The 20,026-nt window shown below is 43.0% G+C and overlaps 1 protein-coding gene across 3 annotated transcripts in view; it reads left to right on the top strand.

Moving 5' to 3' along the window:
- The window catches only part of ccser2a (coiled-coil serine-rich protein 2a), a 670,411-nt gene that overhangs the window by 81,099 nt on the left and 569,286 nt on the right, over positions 1-20,026 (top strand). For all 3 annotated transcript variants that reach the window (XM_080215929.1, XM_080215928.1, XM_080215930.1), the window contains one exon: positions 17,380-18,865. In XM_080215929.1, coding sequence (XP_080072055.1) covers positions 17,413-18,865 — 1,453 coding nt within the window. In that variant the 5' untranslated portion in view covers positions 17,380-17,412. The remainder of the gene's footprint in view (positions 1-17,379; positions 18,866-20,026) is intronic.

Here is a 20,026-nt window from a genome sequence, read left to right as displayed (position 1 = left end):
CATTTCCAAAGGCTTAACCTCAGAGATGATGCGTTATCTTAAATTCAAGGTTAACAACGGCATCAAAATTTGCATTTATATAGAGCTGTTGAGTAGTACAATGTCCCAAGATGCTTCACAAGAATGTTTTCAGACAAGAAACTGACTCTGTCCTTACCTCAGCTCATCTGCTATGAAAATCCTCATCCATGTGTTTGTTACCTCCAGACTCCACTATTCCAATACTCTCCTTCCTGTCTGACCTTCTACCTCGCACCATCTGAAAACTTGAGCTGACCCAAAATTTTGTTATGTGTATCCTAACTTGAACAGTTATAAAAAACAAAGAAAATTACAGCACAGGACCAGGCAATTCGGCCCTCCAAGCCTGCACTGACCATGCTGCCTGACTTAACTAAAACCCCCTATGCTTCCGGGGACCATATCCCTCCATTCCCATCCTATTCATATTTGTCAAGACACTACTGTGTCCATTTCCACTACCTCCCCAGGCAACACTATCCAGGCGCCCATCACTCCCTGTGTAAACAATCTCCCTCATACACGTCCTTTAAACCTTGCCCCTTGCACCTTAAACCTAGTAATTGACCCTTCCACCCTGGGAAAAAGCTTCTGGCTATTCACTCTGTCCATGCCCCTCATAATTTTGTAGACTTCTATCAGGTCTCCCCTCAACCGCCTTCGTTCCAGTGAGAACAAACCAAGTTTCTCCAACCTTTCCTCATAGCTAATGCCTTCCATACCAGGCAACATCCTGGTAAATCTTTTCTGTAACTCTCCAAAGCCTCCACATTTTTCTGGCAGTGTGGCGACTAGAACACTATATTCCAAGTGCGGCCTAACTAAGGTTCTATAAAGCTGCAACATGACTTGCCAGTTTTTAAATTCAAATCCCCTGCTGATGAAGGCAAGCGTGCCGTTTGCCTTCTTGACTACCTTCTCCACCTGCGTTGTCACTTTCAGTGACCTGTGTACCCATACACCCAGATCCCTTTGTCTATCAATACTCTTAAGGTTTCGCACCATTTACTGTATATTTCCTGTCTTTATTAGACCTTCGAAAATGCATTACCTCACATTTGTCCGGATTAAACTCCATCTGCCATCTCTCCGCCCAAGTCTCCAACCGATCTATGTCCTGCTGTATCCTGTGATGGTCCTCGTTGCTATCCACAAATTCACCAACCTTTGTGTCATCCACAAACTGATCAAACCAGTTACATTTTCCTCCAAATTGTTTACGTTATATTACAAACAGCAAAGGTCCCAGCACTGGTCCCTGTGTAAGAAGTCTCACAACACCAGGTTAAAGTCCAACAGGTTTATTTGTAGCAAACGCCACTAGATTTTGGAACTGGTTCCGAAAGTTAATGGCATTTGCTACAAATAACCTGATGTTGTGAGATTCCTTACTGTCTTTATCCCAGTCCAACGCTGGCATCTCCACATCATAGAGATCTGTGAGCAGAGGTGTTCCACAGGGACCAGCGCTGACACCCATGTTGTTTGTAATGTATATAAATGATTTGGAAGAGAATGTACATGGTCTGATTAGTAAGTTTGTGGACTACACAAAGATCGGGGCAGCTGTGGATAGGGAGGAGGATTGCCAGAGAATACAACAGGAGAGGTTTACCAGGATGTTGCCTGGTTTGGAAGGTGTTAGCAATGAGGAGAAATTGGACAAACTTGGTTTGTTTTCACTTGAATGTTAGAACATAAGAACTAGGAGCAGGAGTAGGCCATTTGGCCCCTCGAGCCTCCTCTGCCATTCAATAAGATCGTGGCTGATCTTTTCATGGACTCAGTTCCACTTACCCACCCAGGCTGACAGAAGACCTGACAGAAGTTTATAAAATTATGAGAAGCATAGATAATCAGTGTCTTTTTTTTGAGGTAGAAATGACAAAGGGGACAAGGTTTAAGATAAAAGGGAGAAAGTTTCAAGGAGATGTAAAGTAAGTTTTTTTTTCACATAGAGGGTGGTAAATACCTGGAATGTGTTGCCAGAGGAGGTGATAGAAATGGATACAAAGCAACGTTTAAGAGGCATCTTGACAGATACGTGAATAGGCAGGGAATATAGAGATACTGACTATATAGAGGCAAAATTTAGAAAGGTGTATGTGTCGGCGCAGCCTCGGTGGGCCGAGAGGCCTGTTCCTGTGCTGTATTATTCTTTGGTCTTTATGACAAATGCCACTTGCAACATTCAGAAATTGATGCTCATAGAACAGTACAGCATGATACAGGCCCTTTGGCCCCTGAGATTGTGCCGAGCTATGTCCGAATCCAAGATCAAGCTATCTCACTCCCTATCATTCTGATGCTCGATTTTGACTTTACAATGTCTGTTTCAATTTTACGATGTCACACCACGTTTATAAATGGGTGTTGATGACCCAAATTAGGTCAAAGCGATTTCAACATTTTAGAGAAGTTGCTCGTCCCAGATGTTTGGCAATTTTCTAAAATTATAATATGCAGAGGTGAAAGGATTGTAACCCAGTAGAATATGCTTGATGAATTTTAATTATAAATTTATGAACAATGTCTTTGGGAATCCAAAATGTAGGTTTTTAGGGCAAATTCATTCTCAGATTAGGTATCCTGTTTGCATGATGTCTATGCTGCTTCAGTTAGACCAACCCAGCACATCCCTGTTGAACCACACAGCAGGATTATGTCACATTCAGTAAAAGCAAACTGTACACAGCATCGGTGACCCCACACCTGGAGTATCGTGTAAGCAAATTACTGCGGATGCTGGAATCTGAAACCAAAAGCGAAAATGCTGGAAAATCTCAGCAGGTCTGTCAGCATCTGTAAGGAGAGAAAAGAGCTGATGTTTTGAGTCCAGATGACCCTTTGTCGAAGCTAAAAAACAGAGAAAGTGGGAGAGTAAGGGAATGAAAAATGAATCATAGCCACAGAAACATGAGGAAAAGCTGCTAATGACAGTCCATAGACTGTCATAGACTTTGCTTCTAGTTTCCATCTCTCCATCACCTTCACATGGTCCATCTCGAACACTTCCCTTCCCTTCCTTGACCTTTATGTCTCTATTTCTGGCAATAGACTATCTACCAACATCCATTGCAAGTTTGCACCCTACATCCTGTAAGGACTCCATCCCATTCTCTCAGCTCCTTTGCCTCTGTTGCATTTGTTACAAGCACTTTCCAAAGTGCTTCTAATACGTGCTCGTTCTTCCTCAACTGTGGTTTCCCACCTACAGTTGTCAACAGGGCTCTCAACAGCATGCGGCCCATCTCCTGCACCACCATCTTCATCCCCTCCCTCTCCCTTCCAGAATGAGAATAGGGTCCTCTTTGTTCTCACATTTCACCCCACCAGCCTCCATATGCAAAGCAAAATCCTGCGCCATTTTCGTCAACTCCAGCGTGATGCCATCACCAAACACAACTTCCTTTCACTCCCTCTGTCAGTATTCCACAGAGAATCCCTCCTGGATAACCTAGTCCACTTCTTCACTCTAGCCAACACCTAATTCTCCCATCACCCATGGCACCTTCCCATGCAATTGCAGAAGGTGTAACACCTGCCCCTTTACCTCTTCCATGCGTACCATCCAAGGTCCAAAACAATCATTCCAGGTTAAGCAGCATTTCATTTGCACCTCTTGCATTCTGCTCCTGATGTGGTCTCCTGTATACTGGGGAGACCAAATGTAGACTGGGTGATCACTTTGCCCACAGACCAAAGGTGCTCAGCAATCAGGATCCTGACCTTCCAGTTGTTTGCCATTTTAACACATGATCCTGCTCCCATGCCCACAAGACTGTCCTTGGCCTGCTGCAATGTTCCAGTGAAACTCGACGCAAACTGGACGAACAGCGTCTCACCTTCAGGCTTGGCACTTTACAGTCTTTCAGTCTCAACATCGAGTTCAACAACTTCAGAGATTAGGTGAATCCCACCTTGATCAATTTTTCCATTTTACTTAATGTTTTTTAACTGTTCTCTACCTTTTATTTCTCTTGCCTGTAAACCACCCCCCCCATCTGTCACAGTTTACCCTCTGAGTTCAGCTTCTCTGCTGTTTGGCCATTCACACCTCCTATTCTCTTAAGGGCTGCCATTACCAGCCTACCGCTTGCTTCTGTGGCTATGACTCATCTTCGATTCCCTCACCCTGCAGTATAAATATCTCCCACTTTCTGCGCCTTTTAGCTTTGACAAAGGGTCATCTGGACTCAAAACATCAGCTCTTTTCTCTCCTTACAGATGCTGCCAGACTTGCTGAGATTTTCCAACTTTTTCTCTTCTATCACATTCGTGTGTATTGTTATGTGTATTGTTTTTGTTACAGGCTGGGACATTGATTTTTGTTGGCAAGGGTGATATTGGGGGAAATTTGGATTCTCCATATTGATTGACTTTATTTTTATTCATATAGCTATAACATTTCACTGGATCTGAATGATGGCGTGGTACGTATGCACCAACAGACAAATTAGAAGTTGAGGTAGACCATTTGTCCCCTCCAGCCTAATCTGCCATTTGATCTGATTGTGGCCTCAATTTTATTTTCCTGTCTGCTCCCCTAGAACCCTTGATTCCCTTGTTGATCAAAATTTAACTCCGCCTTGAATAAATTCAATAATTCTGCCTTCACTGCTCTCTGGGGATGAAAATTCCACAGACTAATGAAGACGCGAGAGGAAAAAAAAACCTCCTCGGTATTATAATTAAGTCGTCATGCTGGAACTGTACATGGCATTGGTGACCCCACACCTGGAATACTGTGTATAATTTTGGTTGCGTTACATAAGGAGTGATGTATTTATATTGGAAACAGTTCAGAGAAGGTTCACTAGGCTGATTCCTGGGGCTAAGGGGTTATCTTTATGAGGAAATGTTGAGCAGGTTGGGCATGGATTCATTGGAGTTCAGAATAAATGTTGTTCTTATTGCAATATTTAAGATTCTTGAGTGGGCTTGACAAAATGAGAGGATATTTTTGGTGGCACAACAGTTAGCACTGCTGTCTCATAGTGTCAGGGACCTGGGTTCGATTCCGACCTTGGGTCATTTGTCTGTGTGGAGTTTGTACATTTTTCCCATGTCTGCCTGGGTTTCGACTGGGTGCTCCAGTTTCCTCCCACAGTCCAAAGATGTTCAGGTTAGGTGGCCATGTTAAATTGCCCATTAGTGTCCCAAGTTGTGTAGATTTGGGGCATTAGCCACAGGAAATGTACAAGTTACTGGGAGAGATTGGATAGATACTCTGTCACTGAGAGTCAGCGCTGACTCGATGGGTAATATGGCTCCTTCTGCACTGTAGGGATTCAATGATTTTCTCTTGTTGGGAAGTTTGGAACTAGGGGGAACAGTTTAAAATAAGGGGCCTCCTCTGGGTCATTGAATATATTCAACGCTCCATTAGACAGATTTTTGTTTTAATATCCAAGGATGTTGAGAGTAAACTGGGGTGGGGGGGGTGACAGGAAGGTGGAGTTAAGGCAATCATCAGATGCCATTCAATGGAGGGAGCAGGCTTGAGGAACCAAATGGTTACTCCTGTTTCTCATGTTCTGAGATTGGGCAATTCCAATAGTTGCATTAGGGAAAGCATTGATTTGAGGTTTGAATCCTGTGGTTGCCATTTGGATTTATTACTTTTTCAAAAATATTGAGGCCATTCAGAATAAAAAAGGAGTTTATTCAGGGTCTATTTTACACTGAATGAAAATATGTTAGTCAAGATTTATCTATCTTTTAACAAAAACACACAATGGAACTGGAAGTGAGTCTTAGTTTCTAACATTGCTATTGAAATTTACCATAAAAGATCAGTTCATCGCAATTAATCTTCTCACGTCCATTTTACTTTGTTCTACTTCAAAGGTCGCTTTTTGTGCTAAAAGACAATTTCTGCGTATTTATACTAGGTTTCAGTGTATTTCCATTGTACAGATTAATCTACCTCAGTCATGAGAATTTGTGGACTCCATTTCACAAACATTGCAAGGTGAATGAAGACATGCTGTTTTCTTTAGTATTGCCAAAAGCTTATCCCGGGTGGTAAGGTCTAATGACAATGAGGATTCCATGGAGGTGATGTAAATACTATTTGCAAAGACCATGATTTTTGATGGGTGGAAGCCTGTACAGGTCAGTGATATCTGGAAGCATTTGGTGATCAGAAAATAAAATTAGGGACCAAGATTTTTAAGGGATGCCTATGCACACTTGTGTTGTTTCAGTGCTCCACCTATGCCCCACATTTTTAATGTACTGGTGACCCAGTGCTTCTTGGGTTTCTTGTTGTACAATGTGTTGATTTGATGATGGTGTGGGTTATTCAAATCCAAATTAAATTTGCATGATTACATTATGATGAGATTTTGTAAGTGGGGTGGGGTGTTGTTGTAGGAGCCCTACAATAAGTAAGAAACCTAGAAACTAGAAGCAGGAGTAAGCCATTTGGCTCTTCGAGCGTGCTCCACCATTTATCTTTATAGCAACTGTCTTGACTTGTACCAGTACCTTCTACTCACATAGCCAAAAATTAAATCTTTTTCATGCACATTTATCTCTCAGTGGCTCACCACTACCTTTTTGAGGACAAATAGAAATGGGAAGTAAAGACTGACTTTGCCAGTGATGCCTATGTCATGTGAATGAATAAAAAACTCTTTCTGGGGAGGTATTGGAACAGGATGATGCCTCTAAGATGCCATTAGAGTAAAAGTGCTTATGGCAGAACAGCTATTTCTGTCACAGTCATCTTTTTAGCATTTCACCAATGTTGAGTTGTATGGAAACTATAATTATTCAGCTTCATTCAAAGTCCACCACTAATTTTTATGAAGTTTAGACTTTTAAATGCAGTGAAAATCTTCAACTTTACAGTGACACCTAGCATCTTTCAGCACAAACATTTTTGTGTTGTCTTTGATTGGCAGTTTGTCCTGCTTGGCTGATCAGGTGATATGTCCACATCTAGCATGGATAAGATTCAAAAGAATCTTATAACTTTGCAACACGGAAAGAAGCCCTTCAGTCTGTCCTGCCTATGCCAGCTTTCTGAAGGAGCTGTCACTTTGACCCTTATTAGCCCCCATATTTTGTAAGTTAGCAAGACAACATCCATGCTCACTGTTGTGCAGTTGCCAGTGATGGTGATAGTTAACCTCCACTGTGCTTGTGATTGTTTCAGAATTTCCATTTTAAATCATTAATGAGATCTCCATCATAATGCAGCATCTACTGCAAGCATTTACCATTAAACTTCTGCTTTGGAAAAATATCTATCGTGCAACGGGTTAAAATGTAAGACGTTGTGTTGTACCTTACCTTGCTCCTATAAGTTAAGGCTAAAAAAACTATTGTGCCAAAGTGCTTTGCATCATGGGCTGGGTTGCTTGGAAAGTCTCCAACAACATGCTGACAGCGGACTGGGAAGGCTTAGTGTATGCACATTTCAATTACAAGAATTTCTAACTGGGTCAGTGCTAGTGAATCACTTGTTTTTATCTTGTAGGAGGGGGCGGCAGTTTTTTCTGTCAGTCTCATCCATGAAGACATTTATTTTTCTGATGTGTTAATGACAGCTTCTTGCAGTGGTCGTTAAATGATATGTAGCATGAAAGATGATTGAGATTGAATTAATTAAATATAAACTGGCTGAACTTTTAGATTGATAGACAGACTATTTGTTAATCGCTGTATTAATCTGGTGAGGACTGATTGTATTTTTACCCAGATTTAGGATGATCTGATCATTTGGAGAATTTTTATAATTCCCTTGTGATGTGGGTGTTACTGACAGGGCCAATGCTTATTGCCCATCCCTATTGTCTTTGAGAAAGTGGTAGCGGGAATTTCTTTCCCAAGGGTCATTAGTAAGCCAGATGGATTTTTATGACAATTTAGCAGTTCGATGACTGCCATTATTTATAGTACCTTTATATTCCAGATATATTTAATTAACTGAATTTGAATGCCTCAGCTGCCGTGGTAGGATTTGAATTTGTATCTCTGTATCATTAGTCTCGGCCTCTAGATTGCTAGTCTAGTACCGTAACTACTGTTGCCTTTCACCATTGTAAAGGAAGCCAAAGCTTCCAGATTGTCACTGTATTTGATGAAATAATACTCAGCGTTTCATTGTAGAGTTTGATACTCTTGTTGTTTGCTGGCCTTGTGCACTACTCAGTACCACCTGATTTGTAACAAGTACAGGAACAGTAGCTTCCCTGCTTTCTTTGTCCAGTACAAAGCAATTGGTTTGATAAGTGGTCATCATTCATGATAGCACAACATAATTGTCTTTTCCTTTTCAAAAGGAAAGTGGACAGAGCCTTCACCATAGGTTTAAGATAATTTTGGAGCAAATGGTTTGGACAGATCTGAGATTTCCTACGTGAGAGTTATTTCCCAAGAAGTAAATTATGTGTAAGCTCTGGAGCCAGTAAAAATGCTATTGTCTGATTGGTTCTGATCCATACCAAAACGGAAGCAGAGAAATATATGGAGAAGAAAATTTATCTTGGGGTAAGGCAGAGAGCTAGAACCAAATACTTAGAGATTTATTAAAGGGCTGATATAGACACAACCCACTCAGGTCACCAATGCCCTTCAACAATCACCTGACATCTGTCCATCTGCAAAAGGTGATGGGAATACAGTATCAAAGCCCAGGACAGGTTAGATGAGAAATCTGCTCCACTTCTTTTAACGGTAGAACAATTGGAAAGGCAAAATCTGCTCCAAGTGACACTTGCATTGTCCCTTTCAGATGGTGCAGGTGATCTGTGCTGGCCCCGAGTTTGGAGGGCTGGCATCTGCTTTGGCATTACTGAAACCACGTGTTGTCATGGTGGTGAATTCCAGCCTATGGTTGGTGTTTTCAAATACATTGATCATTAGCTGGGGTTTCCCCACTTCTCGTGACTGATGTTGAGGGCTTTCCTGTCTCTCTTGACAGATCCTTGTATTGGAGTTTTGGACACTCTGCTGGTCTCTTGGCATCAGCTGGCTCTCTGTATAGCATAACTGTGGGGATGCAACCATCTTCTATCCTGTCCACATGCCCAAACCATCAAAGCCTTATTTACCTGGGATTGCAGGACTGAGGTATGAGGAGAGACTGAGTCAAGTTTACAGTCAGAAACCTATAAAATTCTAACACAGCAAGATGGGGTAGACGCAGGAAGGATGTCAAAAGGTAGCACAGTGGTTAGCACTGCTACTTCACACTCTAGGGACCTGAGTTTGATTCCCGGCTTGGGTCACTGTCTTGTGTGGAGTTTGCACATTCTCCTCATGTCTGCATGGGTTTCCTCCAGGTGCTCCAGTTTCCTCCCACAGTCCAAAGATGTGCTGGTTAGGTTGATTGGCCTTGCTAAAAATTGCCCCTTAGAGTCCTGAGATGTGTAGGTTAGAGGGATTAGGGGTAAATATGTAGGGATATGAGGGTAAGGCCTGGGTGAGATTGTGTCAGTGCAGACTCGATGGACCAAATGGACTCTTTCTGCACTATAGGGTTTCTGTGATTCTATGTTCCTGATGGTGGGGGTGTTCAGTACCAGGGGCCATAGTCTAAGGTTATGGGATAAACCTTTTAGGATAGAGAGGAGGGGAAATTTCTTCACCCAGAGAGTGGTAAGCCTGAGGAATTTGATAACATTGAAAGCAGTTGAGGCCAAAACATTATCTTTTAAGAAGGAATTAGATATTGCACTTGTGGCAAAGGGAATCGAAGAGTATGGGAAGAAGGTGGGATTAGGTTATTGAGCTGGATGATCAGTCATGATCACAATGAATGGTGGAGAAGGCTCGAAGGGCTGAGTGGTCTGCTCCTGCTCCTATTTTTGATGTTTCTATGTTACCTGATTTACACCAGCATGAATAGGGGTGTGTCAGTGAGTTCAGGGAATGTAGATGTATTTTGGGGTTGAGATAATTTCAGATAAAATGGTGCGTTTAGTTAATATGCTTCAGTGTTACAATGTATTTTAGCTAAAGGATAGTAAGAGTTTTTATAAATATGTTAAGAGGAGGAGGCTGGCTAGGGTGAATGTTGGACCCTTAGAGGATGAGAGGGGGGATTTAGTGGTGGGGGATGAGGAAATGGCTGAGGCCTTGAATAAGTTTTTTGCTTCGGTCTTCACGGAGGAGGACGCGAATAGCTTGTGGGGTGTTAATGATGGAAAGATGGTAGGAGTTGAGGGCCTGAATGAGATCATTGTTACTAGAGAGGTAGTGCTCGACAGACTAGTGGGACTGATAAGAACATAAGAACATAAGAAATAGGAGCAGGAATAGGCCATCTAGCCCTTCGAGCCTGCCCCGCCATTCAATAAGATCATGGCTGATCTGTCGTGGCTGAGTTCCACATTCCCGCCCTCTCCCCATAACCCTTAATCCCTTCGCTTATCAAAAACCCATCAACCCGCGTCTTAAAAATATTTAGTGAGGCAGCCTCCACCACTTCAACAGGCAGAGAATTCCAGAGATTCACTACCCTTTGAGTGAAGAAGTTCCTCCTCAACTCCGTTCTAAACCGCCCCCCTTTATCTTGAGGCTGTGCCCCCTAGTCCTACTGTCCTTTCTGAGCAGGAAGAGTCTCTCCACCTCTATCCTATCCATCCCATTCATCATCTTATATGTCTCAATGAGATCTCCCCTCATTCTTCTAAACTCTAACAAATACAAGCCTCTCCTCATAGCTGAACTCCGGTATCAGCCTAGTAAACCTCCTTTGCACTCCCTCCAAGGCCAAAATATCCTTGTGTAAGTGCAGCGACCAAAACTGCACACAGTACTCCAGCTGTGGCCTCACCAATGCCCTATACAGCTGCAGCAAAACCTCCCTACTTTTATATTCAATCCCCCTCGCTATAAAGGCCAGCATCCCATTAGCCTTCCTGACCACCTGCAGCCTGGGTTTTTGCGACTCATGCACAAGGACCCCGAGGTCCCTCTGCACCGTCGCCTGCTGCAGTTTTTCGCCATGTAAGTAATAGTCCTTCCTACCAAAGTGGACCACCTCGCACTTGCCAACATTAAATTCCATTTGCCAGTTCCTGGCCCATTCGCCCAGACTATCTAGATCCTTCTGCAGACTTTCCACACCCTCCGCGCAATTTGCTGTTCCACCAATCTTGGTGTCATCAGCAAATTTCAACACCATACACTCGGTTCCCTCCTCCAGATCATCTATATAAATGGTAAATAGCTGAGGCCCCAGCACTGACCCCTGGGGCACTCCACTAGTCACCAACTGCCAATCCATTAACCCCCACTCTCTGCCTCCTATTTGACAACCAATCCTCTATCCACGCTAACACCCTACCCCCAACTCCATGCCCCCTTACCTTCTGCAATAACCTCTTGTGAGGTACCTTGTCAAACACCTTCTGAAAATCAAGAAAGACCACATTCACCGGCTCTCCTCTATCCACCGCCCTAGACACATCCTCATAGAACTCCAATAAATTTGTCAGACACGACTTCCCCTTAACGAAACCGTGCAGCGTCTGCTCTATCAAGCAATTCCCCTCAAGATGCCTTGCTATTTCCTCCTTGATGACGGATTCTAACATTTTACCTACAACAGACGTTAAACTAACCGGCCTATAATTCCCTGCCTTTTGCCTGGCACCCTTCTTAAACAACGGTGTAACATTAGCCGTTTTCCAATCTTCCGGCACTTCCCCGGAATCCAGCGATGGTGGACAAGTCCCTAGGACCGGATGGAATGCATCCCAGGGTTCTGAAGGAAATGGCGGAGGTGATAGTGGATGCCTTGGTGGTTATTTTTCAAACCTCGCTGGATTCCGGGGAAGTGCCGGAAGATTGGAAAACGGCTAATGTTACGCCGCTGTTTAAAAAGGGTAGCAGGCAAAAGGCGGGGAATTATAGGCCGGTTAGTTTAACGTCCGTTGTAGGAAAAATGCTTGAATCCGTCATCAAAGAGGAAATAGCGAGGCATCTTGAGAAGAATTGTTTGATAGAGCAGACGCAGCATGGATTCGTTAAGGGGAAGTCGTGTCTGACAAATTTATGGAATTCTATGAGGATGTGTCTAGTGCGGTGGATGGAGGGGAACTGGTGGATGTGGTGTTTCTTGATTTTCAGAAGGCGTTTGATAAGGTGCCACACAAAAGGTTGTTACAGAAGGTTAGGGGGCATGGAGTTGGGGGTGAGGTGTTAGCGTGGATAGGGGATTGGCTGTCAAATAGGAGGCAGAGAGTGGGTGTCAATGGGTGCTATTCGGATTGGCAGTTGGTGACTAGTGGAGTGCCCCAGGGATGGGTGCTGGGGCCTCAGCTATTTACCATTTATATAGATGATCTGGAGGAGGGAGCCGAGTGTAAGGTGTCGAAATTTGCTGATGACGCAAAGATAAGTGGAACAGCAAATTGTGCGGATGGTGTGGAAAGTCTGCAGAGGGATCTAGATAGGCTGAGCGAGTGGGCGAGGACCTGCCAGATGGAACACAATGTTGGCAAGTGTGAGGTTATCCACTTTGGCAGGAATAACAGTAGGAAGGACTACTACTTACAGGGCGAAAAGCTGCAGCATGCAACGGTGCAGAGGGACCTCGGGGTCCTTGTGCATGAGTCGCAAAAACCCAGCCTACATGTGTGGCAGGTGGTCAGGAAGGCAAATGGGATGCTGGCCTTCATAGCGAGGGGGATTGAATATAAAAGTAGGGAGGCCTTGCTGCAACTGTACAGGGCACTGGTGAGGCCGCAGCTGGAGTACTGTGTGCAGTTTTGGTCGCCACACTTACGCAAGGATATTTTGGCCTTGGAGGGAGTGCAGAGGAGGTTTACTAGGCTGATACCGGAGTTGAGGGGTTTGAGCTATGAAGAGAGACTGAATAGACTGGGCTTGTACTCGTTAGCGTTTAGAAGGGTGAGGGGGGATCTTATTGAGACGTATAAGATGGTGAATGGGATGGATAGGGTAGAGGTGGAGAAGTTCTTCCTGCTCAGAAAGGACAGCAGGACTAGAGGGCACAGCCTCAAGATAAAGGGGGGGCAGTTTAGAACAGAGTTGAGGAGGAACTTCTTCACTCAAAGGGCGGTGAATCTCTGGAATTCTCTGCCTGTTGAAGTGGTGGAGGCTACCTTGCTAAATATATTTAAGACGTGGGTAGATAGGTTTTTGGTAGGGAAGGGGATTAAGGGTTAAGGGGGGAAAGCGGGAAAGTGGAACTGATCCACTTCAGATCAGCCATGATCTTATTGAATGGTGGGGCAGGCTTGAAGGGCTAGATGGCCTACTCCTGCTCCTATTTCTTATGTCCTTATGTTCTTTTGTGTTTTTCTTTTAGTTCAATAAATACATTATTAAGTGTTTATACAGTGACTGGATTGGTTCCTTACTGGCTTGTACATGGTTTCTCACATCATTCCAAACAAAAATATGCCACTAAAATCAGTGTTTCAAGTTATTCTTCGGATTTTTGAGAGACTCTGGCAGGTAACACCAGCGGAGCTCTTAACGGTAGTAGAATATTCCGAAGCCCTTCGACAGAAGGAATGTACCACACCATCTGCTCTGGCCAATGTGTAACCCTTGAGATATGTGGTTAACTCTTAATCCCCTCAGAGATGGTTCAACAAGTCCCTCAGCCACAAAAAGGATCACACTGTAAAATGACCACCACCTTCACAGATTACTTCTTTACTTCCCGGCACCAGTTATGTCTGCATTAAGACTTGGACAGCCCTCCTCAATTTTATATTACTGAAGGGGGAGTGAAAATGAAGATTGTTCTAATCTGCTTTGCAATGTGAAAAGGGACAAATGTGGCCTGTAAATAGAGTCATTGAGATTTACAGCATGGATACAGGCCCTTCAGCCCAACTTGTCCATGCTGCCCTTTTTTTTTTAAACCCCTAAACTAATCCCAATTGCCCGCATTTAGCCCATATCCCTCTATACCCATTGTACCTATGTAACTATCTAAATGCTTTTTAAAAGACAAAATTGTACCATAGGAGGAGAGGTAATAAGCGGTGGATAACGAAGGAGGTGAAGGAAAGTGTTAAATTAAAAGCGGAGGCGTTTAGAGTAACTAAGAGTAGTGGGCGAGAAGAGGATTGGGAAAGGTTTAAATGTCAACAAAGATTGACAAAGAAGTTGATAAAGAAGAGTAGGAGAAACTATGAAGCTGGGCTAGCGCTTAATATAAAAAAGGATAGCAAGAGTTTTTATAAATATATAAAAAGGGAGAGGCTGGCTGGGGTGAACGTTGCACCCTTAGAGGATGAGAGGGGGGACTTAGTGGTAGGGGATGGGGAAATGGCTGAGGTCTTGAATAACTTTTTTCTTTCGGTCTTCACGGAGGAAGACGTGAATAATTTGCCAGGTGTTAGCGATGGAAAGATGGTAGGACTGGAGGGTCTCAATGACATTATTGTTACTAGAGAGGCGGTGCTCGACAGACTGGAGGGACTGATTGTGGACAAGTCCCCAGGACCGGATGGAATGCATCTGAGGGTTCTGAAAGAAATGGTGGAGGTGATAGTGGATGCCTTGGTGGTTATTTTCCAAACGTCGCTGGATTCCGGGGAAGTGCCGGAAGATTGGAAAGCGGCTAATGTTACGCCGTTGTTTAAGAAGGGTGGCAGGCAAAGCCAGGGAATTATAGGCTGGTTAGTTTAACGTCTGTTGTAGGTAAAATGTTAGAATCCGTCATCAAGGAGGAAATAGTGAGGCATCTTGAGGGGAATTGCTTGATAGAGCAGACGCAGCACGGTTTCGTTAAGGGGAAGTCGTGTCTGCCAAATTTATTGGAGTTCTATGAGGATGTGTCTAGGGCGGTGGATAGAGGAGAGCCGGTGGATGTGGTCTTTCTTGATTTTCAGAAGGCGTTTGACAAGGTCCACTTTGGTAGGAATAATGGTAGGAAGGACTATTACTTACGGGGCGAAAAACTGCAGCAGGCGACGGTGCAGAGGGACCTCGGGGTCCTTGTGCATGAGTCGCAAAAACCCAGCCTGCAGGTGCAGCAGGTGGTCAGGAAGGCTAATGGGATGCTGGCCTTCATAGCGAGGGGGATTGAATATAAAAGTAGGGAGGTCTTGCTGCGGCTGTATAGGGCATTGGTGAGGCCGCAGCTGGAATACTGTGTGCAGTTTTGGTCGCCGTACTTACGCAAGGATATTTTGGCCTTGGAGGGAGTGCAGAGGAGGTTTACTAGGCTGATACCGGAGTTGAGGGGGTTGAGCTATGAGGAGAGGCTGAATAAACTAGGCTTGTACTCGTTAGAGTTTAGAAGAATGAGGGGAGATCTCATTGAGACATATAAGATGATGAATGGGATGGCTAGGATAGAGGTGGAGAGACTCTTCCCGCTCAGAAAGGACAGTAGGACTAGGGGGCACAGCCTCAAGATAAAGGGGGGGCGGTTTAGAATGGAGTGGAGGAGGAACTTCTTCACTCAAAGGGCGGTGAATCTCTGGAATTCTCTGCCTGTTGAGGTGGTGGAGGCTGCCTCGCTAAATATTTTTAAGACGCGGGTTGATGGGTTTTTGATAAGCGAGGGGATTAAGGGTTATGGGGGAGGGCGGGAATATGGAACTGAGCCACGACAGATCAGCCATGATCTTATTGAATGGCGGGGCAGGCTCGAAGGGCTAGATGGCCTACTCCTGCTCCTATTTCTTATGTTCTTATGTACCCACCTCTACTACTATCTCTGGCAGCTCCACCCTTTGTGTGAAAAAAATTGCCTCTCTGGACACTTGTATTTCTCCCCTCTCACCTTAAACCTATGCCCCCTAGTTTTAGACTCCCCTACCTTTGGGAAAAGGTATTGACTATCTTGCTGATCTGGGCCCCTCATTATTTTATAGACCTCTGTAAGATCACCCCTCAGCCTCCTACGCTCCAGAGGAAAAAGGCCCCAGTCTGTCCAGCCTTTCCTTATAACTGAAACCACCAAGTCCTAGAAACATCCTAGTAAATCTTTTCTGCACTCCTTCTAGTTTAATAATATCCTTTCTATAATAGAGTGACCAGAATTGCACACAGTATTCCAACTGTGGCTTTACCAATGTCTTGTACAACTTCAATGAGACATTCCAACTCCCGTATTCAGTGTTCTGATCGATGAAACCAAGCATGCCGAATGCCTTCTTCACCACTCTGCCCACCTGTGACTCCACTTTCAAGGAGCTATGAACATGTATCCCAAGATGTCTTTGTTCTGTAACTCTCCCCAGTGTCCGACCATTAACTGAGTGAACCAGGGCAGGACATAATGTACCAAAATGCATCACCTTGCGTTTGTCTAAATTAAACTTCATCTGACATTGTCAGCCCACTGGCCCAATTGATCAAGATCATGTTGCAATTGGAGATAACTTTCTTCACTGTCCACTATGCCACCAATCTTTGTGTCATAAAGGACCTGTTATCTCAGTTTGGTTCTCAGATATATTTTCCTGATACGTTGTTTATTTTGTTTTGAGTCTAGTAGTTTGGAAAGGGTTCTTCTTGGTGCGAGATTCAACACCATGATTTAGTAGTGTCCACAGCTTGAAAAATATACTTTAAATGAAACAACTGGTTTTCAGTTGTGGCGCCTGTGATGTTCCATGGTATGTACCTAATGTCTGACATAATAAGACTGAAATGTTGTTGAATTATGATGGTTGGAACGTTCCATGATATCCATTGCTAGGTGTGGAAAGACAGCAGTGAATCAGTGTGTTTGATAGATTTTAAAGAAAACAGTCAGGTTTCACTCTTAGTGACGAAATCTCATTGTTGTGAAATATGTCTGACTATATAGTTTTGCAAGAACACAAACCCAACAAGTACTGTACTTATACTTAAGCCATGTTTTTATACTGGGTTTCTTCTTCAAAACAATCCTCAAACATTTTGACATCGGCACAAATCATATGATTCTTATAAATAAGCCGTTGCTTGTGCAGTCAATTCAGGAGCCAATTTTGTAATTTTTCTTTCTGTTAACTGGCTTATCCCAGTTTTTTGGGAGCAATGCACATGCTTACACATCACTGCTTAATTATATTTTTCATACAGCATTACATTAGGCAGCTTTCCTACTTCCAGTTCTGTAACACAAATGCAAGAATTAAATAACTGGAAATAGGCAGGCTGTCATGCTGAAATGATTCCCAGCTCCTCATATTTGTGTATATTTAAGTAAATGTGCAAATAAGTTTTTATAATATTGATTTTTATGCTCTTAACTTTGCTTTTGACACATATAAGAAACAAAACGATAGTATTTCAGTGAATGATTGATGAATATCCTTATTCTTTCATAGAATAGTTTCCATAGGTTTAAGTTTTTGTCGGCATGGAGAGTGATGTGTTTGATGTAAATTTATAATTGTCTTTTCTTTCCTCTTGTAGATTGCATTAGGAACCTGAAGTGTCTACTAGCTAATGGAAGGAAAAATACAGGGAAAATCTGCCTCTGTTTCGAGATTACCCAAGTTTGGTGGTGGAAGCACTAAGCTCAGTGAGACTCTTCCCCAAGTTGTATCAAATGGAGCCTGTGTCCGCAGTGTCAGTGCTTCCAGCAGTTCAAAAGCTGGTGGCAAGCAGAATGGGACAGGTTGTGTGGGTGCCTTTTCTTTTAATTGGAAAAAGTCTGTTAAAACTAAACCAGGTGGGCAAGGTGCGAAAGACCCAGCCAGTTCCTACCCTCGTGCGTTTACAAATGAGGAACTTGCTAAAATTGACAGAAGTTCTTATTCAAAGGCCCCTCTTGTTAAAGATCACACGGACTTGGGGTTGAGAAGTAAATCTACAGCAGCATCCAGGCATCAAAAACAGCTACAGATTGTACCTTATGAAGAAGGAAGTAAAATCTCTGGGGCTGGATTAAATTATTCCACAAAAGGAAGTCGTGGTAAAACGCTGGGAAAGCCACTCACTTCTTCACAAATCGCAAGGTCCCAGTCAATTGGCCATTTTCACAAAGCAACAACCGTAAAAATGTCTGAACAAGATGGGATTTTCTCTGGATCGAGCAGTTCAAAAGATAGCCTCAGCCAGTCTATGGAGAGCCTGAAGAACTCATCAGATGAAAACATTGTAAGGTCACAGAGTTTTTCATATTCCATACAAAGTAACTCTTATGGTACTGATGTAATACCAAGATCTTTATCCTTTTCAAAGGCTGCAGATAGATCTTGTCTGAGACAGCAAATGAAAACGGGTCTTCCCTTGAAGTCAAATGTTCTTTGTTATGGAAACAAAAAGGACACTAATAGCTCAAGCACAAGTGAATTACTCTGTAAGCGTACTTCTAATAAACCATGTCTAAAAGCACCATCATCTGCCTTCAAGAAATCACTGCTTCCCCCTAGTTGCCCCACCATTCCATTTTATGCTGCTGCTTCCTCCAAGATAGCACAATCTTTGTTGATGAAGAGTGGTCGGTCGTCTTCTTCGGGAGCAGGAAGTAATGTTAATTTAGTGTCTGAAACCATGAAACAAAACCCTGGGACCCCAATGATTGGTGAAAATGGCTTCAATAATGAAAATGTGAATACGGAACACACTGCTGAAAGTACATTGAATGTTAGCACTGTAGATGAAAACGCTGTACCTGCAATTACTGAAAAACTTGAATCTACTTCTGGAAATGATATTGATATCCCAGAGCTATTGACCACTTCAGTTGATTCCACCTCTGATATAAATGATAAAAGTGAACACTTAACTCATTCAGGTACTGAATCCATTGAAATTTTGGATAGTGACAATTCCATCTCAGCAGAAATTCCTGATGATCTTTATAATCCTAATGAGGCCATGTCTTCAGCTGGGATAGATGAACCTCTAATTGCTACATATAAGGTTACAGATTGGATAGAAACTGGCTTGTCTGGTACGTGAGTTTTCAATATTAAATGCATTGATATGATGTATTGCCATTTAGATAAAGCAGTATTTAACATTTTAGTGGGCATTTAATGAATTGCCCTGATGTTTTGGCTGATATTTCAAAGGAAAGTGTGATTCATCATTTGGTGAAATTATCAAATGAGCACAATGCTTGTTAGAAGTTAAGGCAATACATGGGTGGCAGGGTGATTAGCATTGCTGTCTCTCAGCTCCAGTGATTTGGGTTCGATTCCTGGCTCAGGTCACTGTGTGGAGTTTGCATGTTCTCCCTGTGTCTGCGTGGGTTTCCTCCCAAAGATGTGCAGGTTAGGTTGACTGGCCATGCTAAATTGCCCCTTAGTGTCCTGGGATGCACAAGTTAGAGGGATTGGCAGGGAAAATATGTGGGGTTATGGGGATAGGGCCTAAGTGGGATTGTTGTTGGTGCAGTCTCGATGGGCTGAATGGTCTCCTTCTGCATTGTGGAGATTCTATTATTAGCATCAACTGGCACATAAGACCAGTTTTTAGGTAGACTTTATACTGTTAATTCAGAACTGTTCAAACTAATTGGAAGAGATTTAGAAAATGGGTGTTGTAGCTAACGCTACTTTCCTTTGCACTTTTGTCAACAATTTTGTTCAAACAATAAGGCCAATACCCACATTAGATCAATAGTCTTGGAGTTACTGAGTCTTGGTGAGGTAGTTGAATTAGCATGCACAATTGTAATCATGCAATCACTGAGGCATTTTGTGTTAATGAGTGTATTTGCAGACATTTCTTCAGCTTTTATCCACAATTAGGCTCAGTAACTGATCACAATTATTTCTTTGAGGGTCCAAACACCATTTACTGCTGGAAACAAAAATATTTTTAACAAGTAGAATTCGGTAATGGTGTTTGTTTTTCTATATAAATTAGATTTTTGAAAGAGTTTGACTTTAACTCTGCTAAGACAAATTGAATTTAACATTGACCACCCACTGTGTCACCAAGGAGCTGGTACTAATAATTCATTTCTTGTGTTCCATAGGGCTGAGCACATTTACACTTGGGTTACTGTTAGTGCTTAGTGCATGCTCAATTTATGAAATTAAATTGGGTGTTAGACTGTGGAGGAGGTGGGGGGTGACACTGCAGTTGTAAATGCAACTTTAGGTAG

Source organism: Carcharhinus amblyrhynchos, chromosome 31, assembly GCF_965287045.1.
Source record: "Carcharhinus amblyrhynchos chromosome 31, sCarAmb.v2.hapA, whole genome shotgun sequence".
Lineage (NCBI taxonomy): Eukaryota > Metazoa > Chordata > Chondrichthyes > Carcharhiniformes > Carcharhinidae > Carcharhinus > Carcharhinus amblyrhynchos.
The sequence above is the reverse complement of the archived record's forward strand: the minus strand, read 5'-3'. Positions and strand labels throughout refer to the sequence as shown.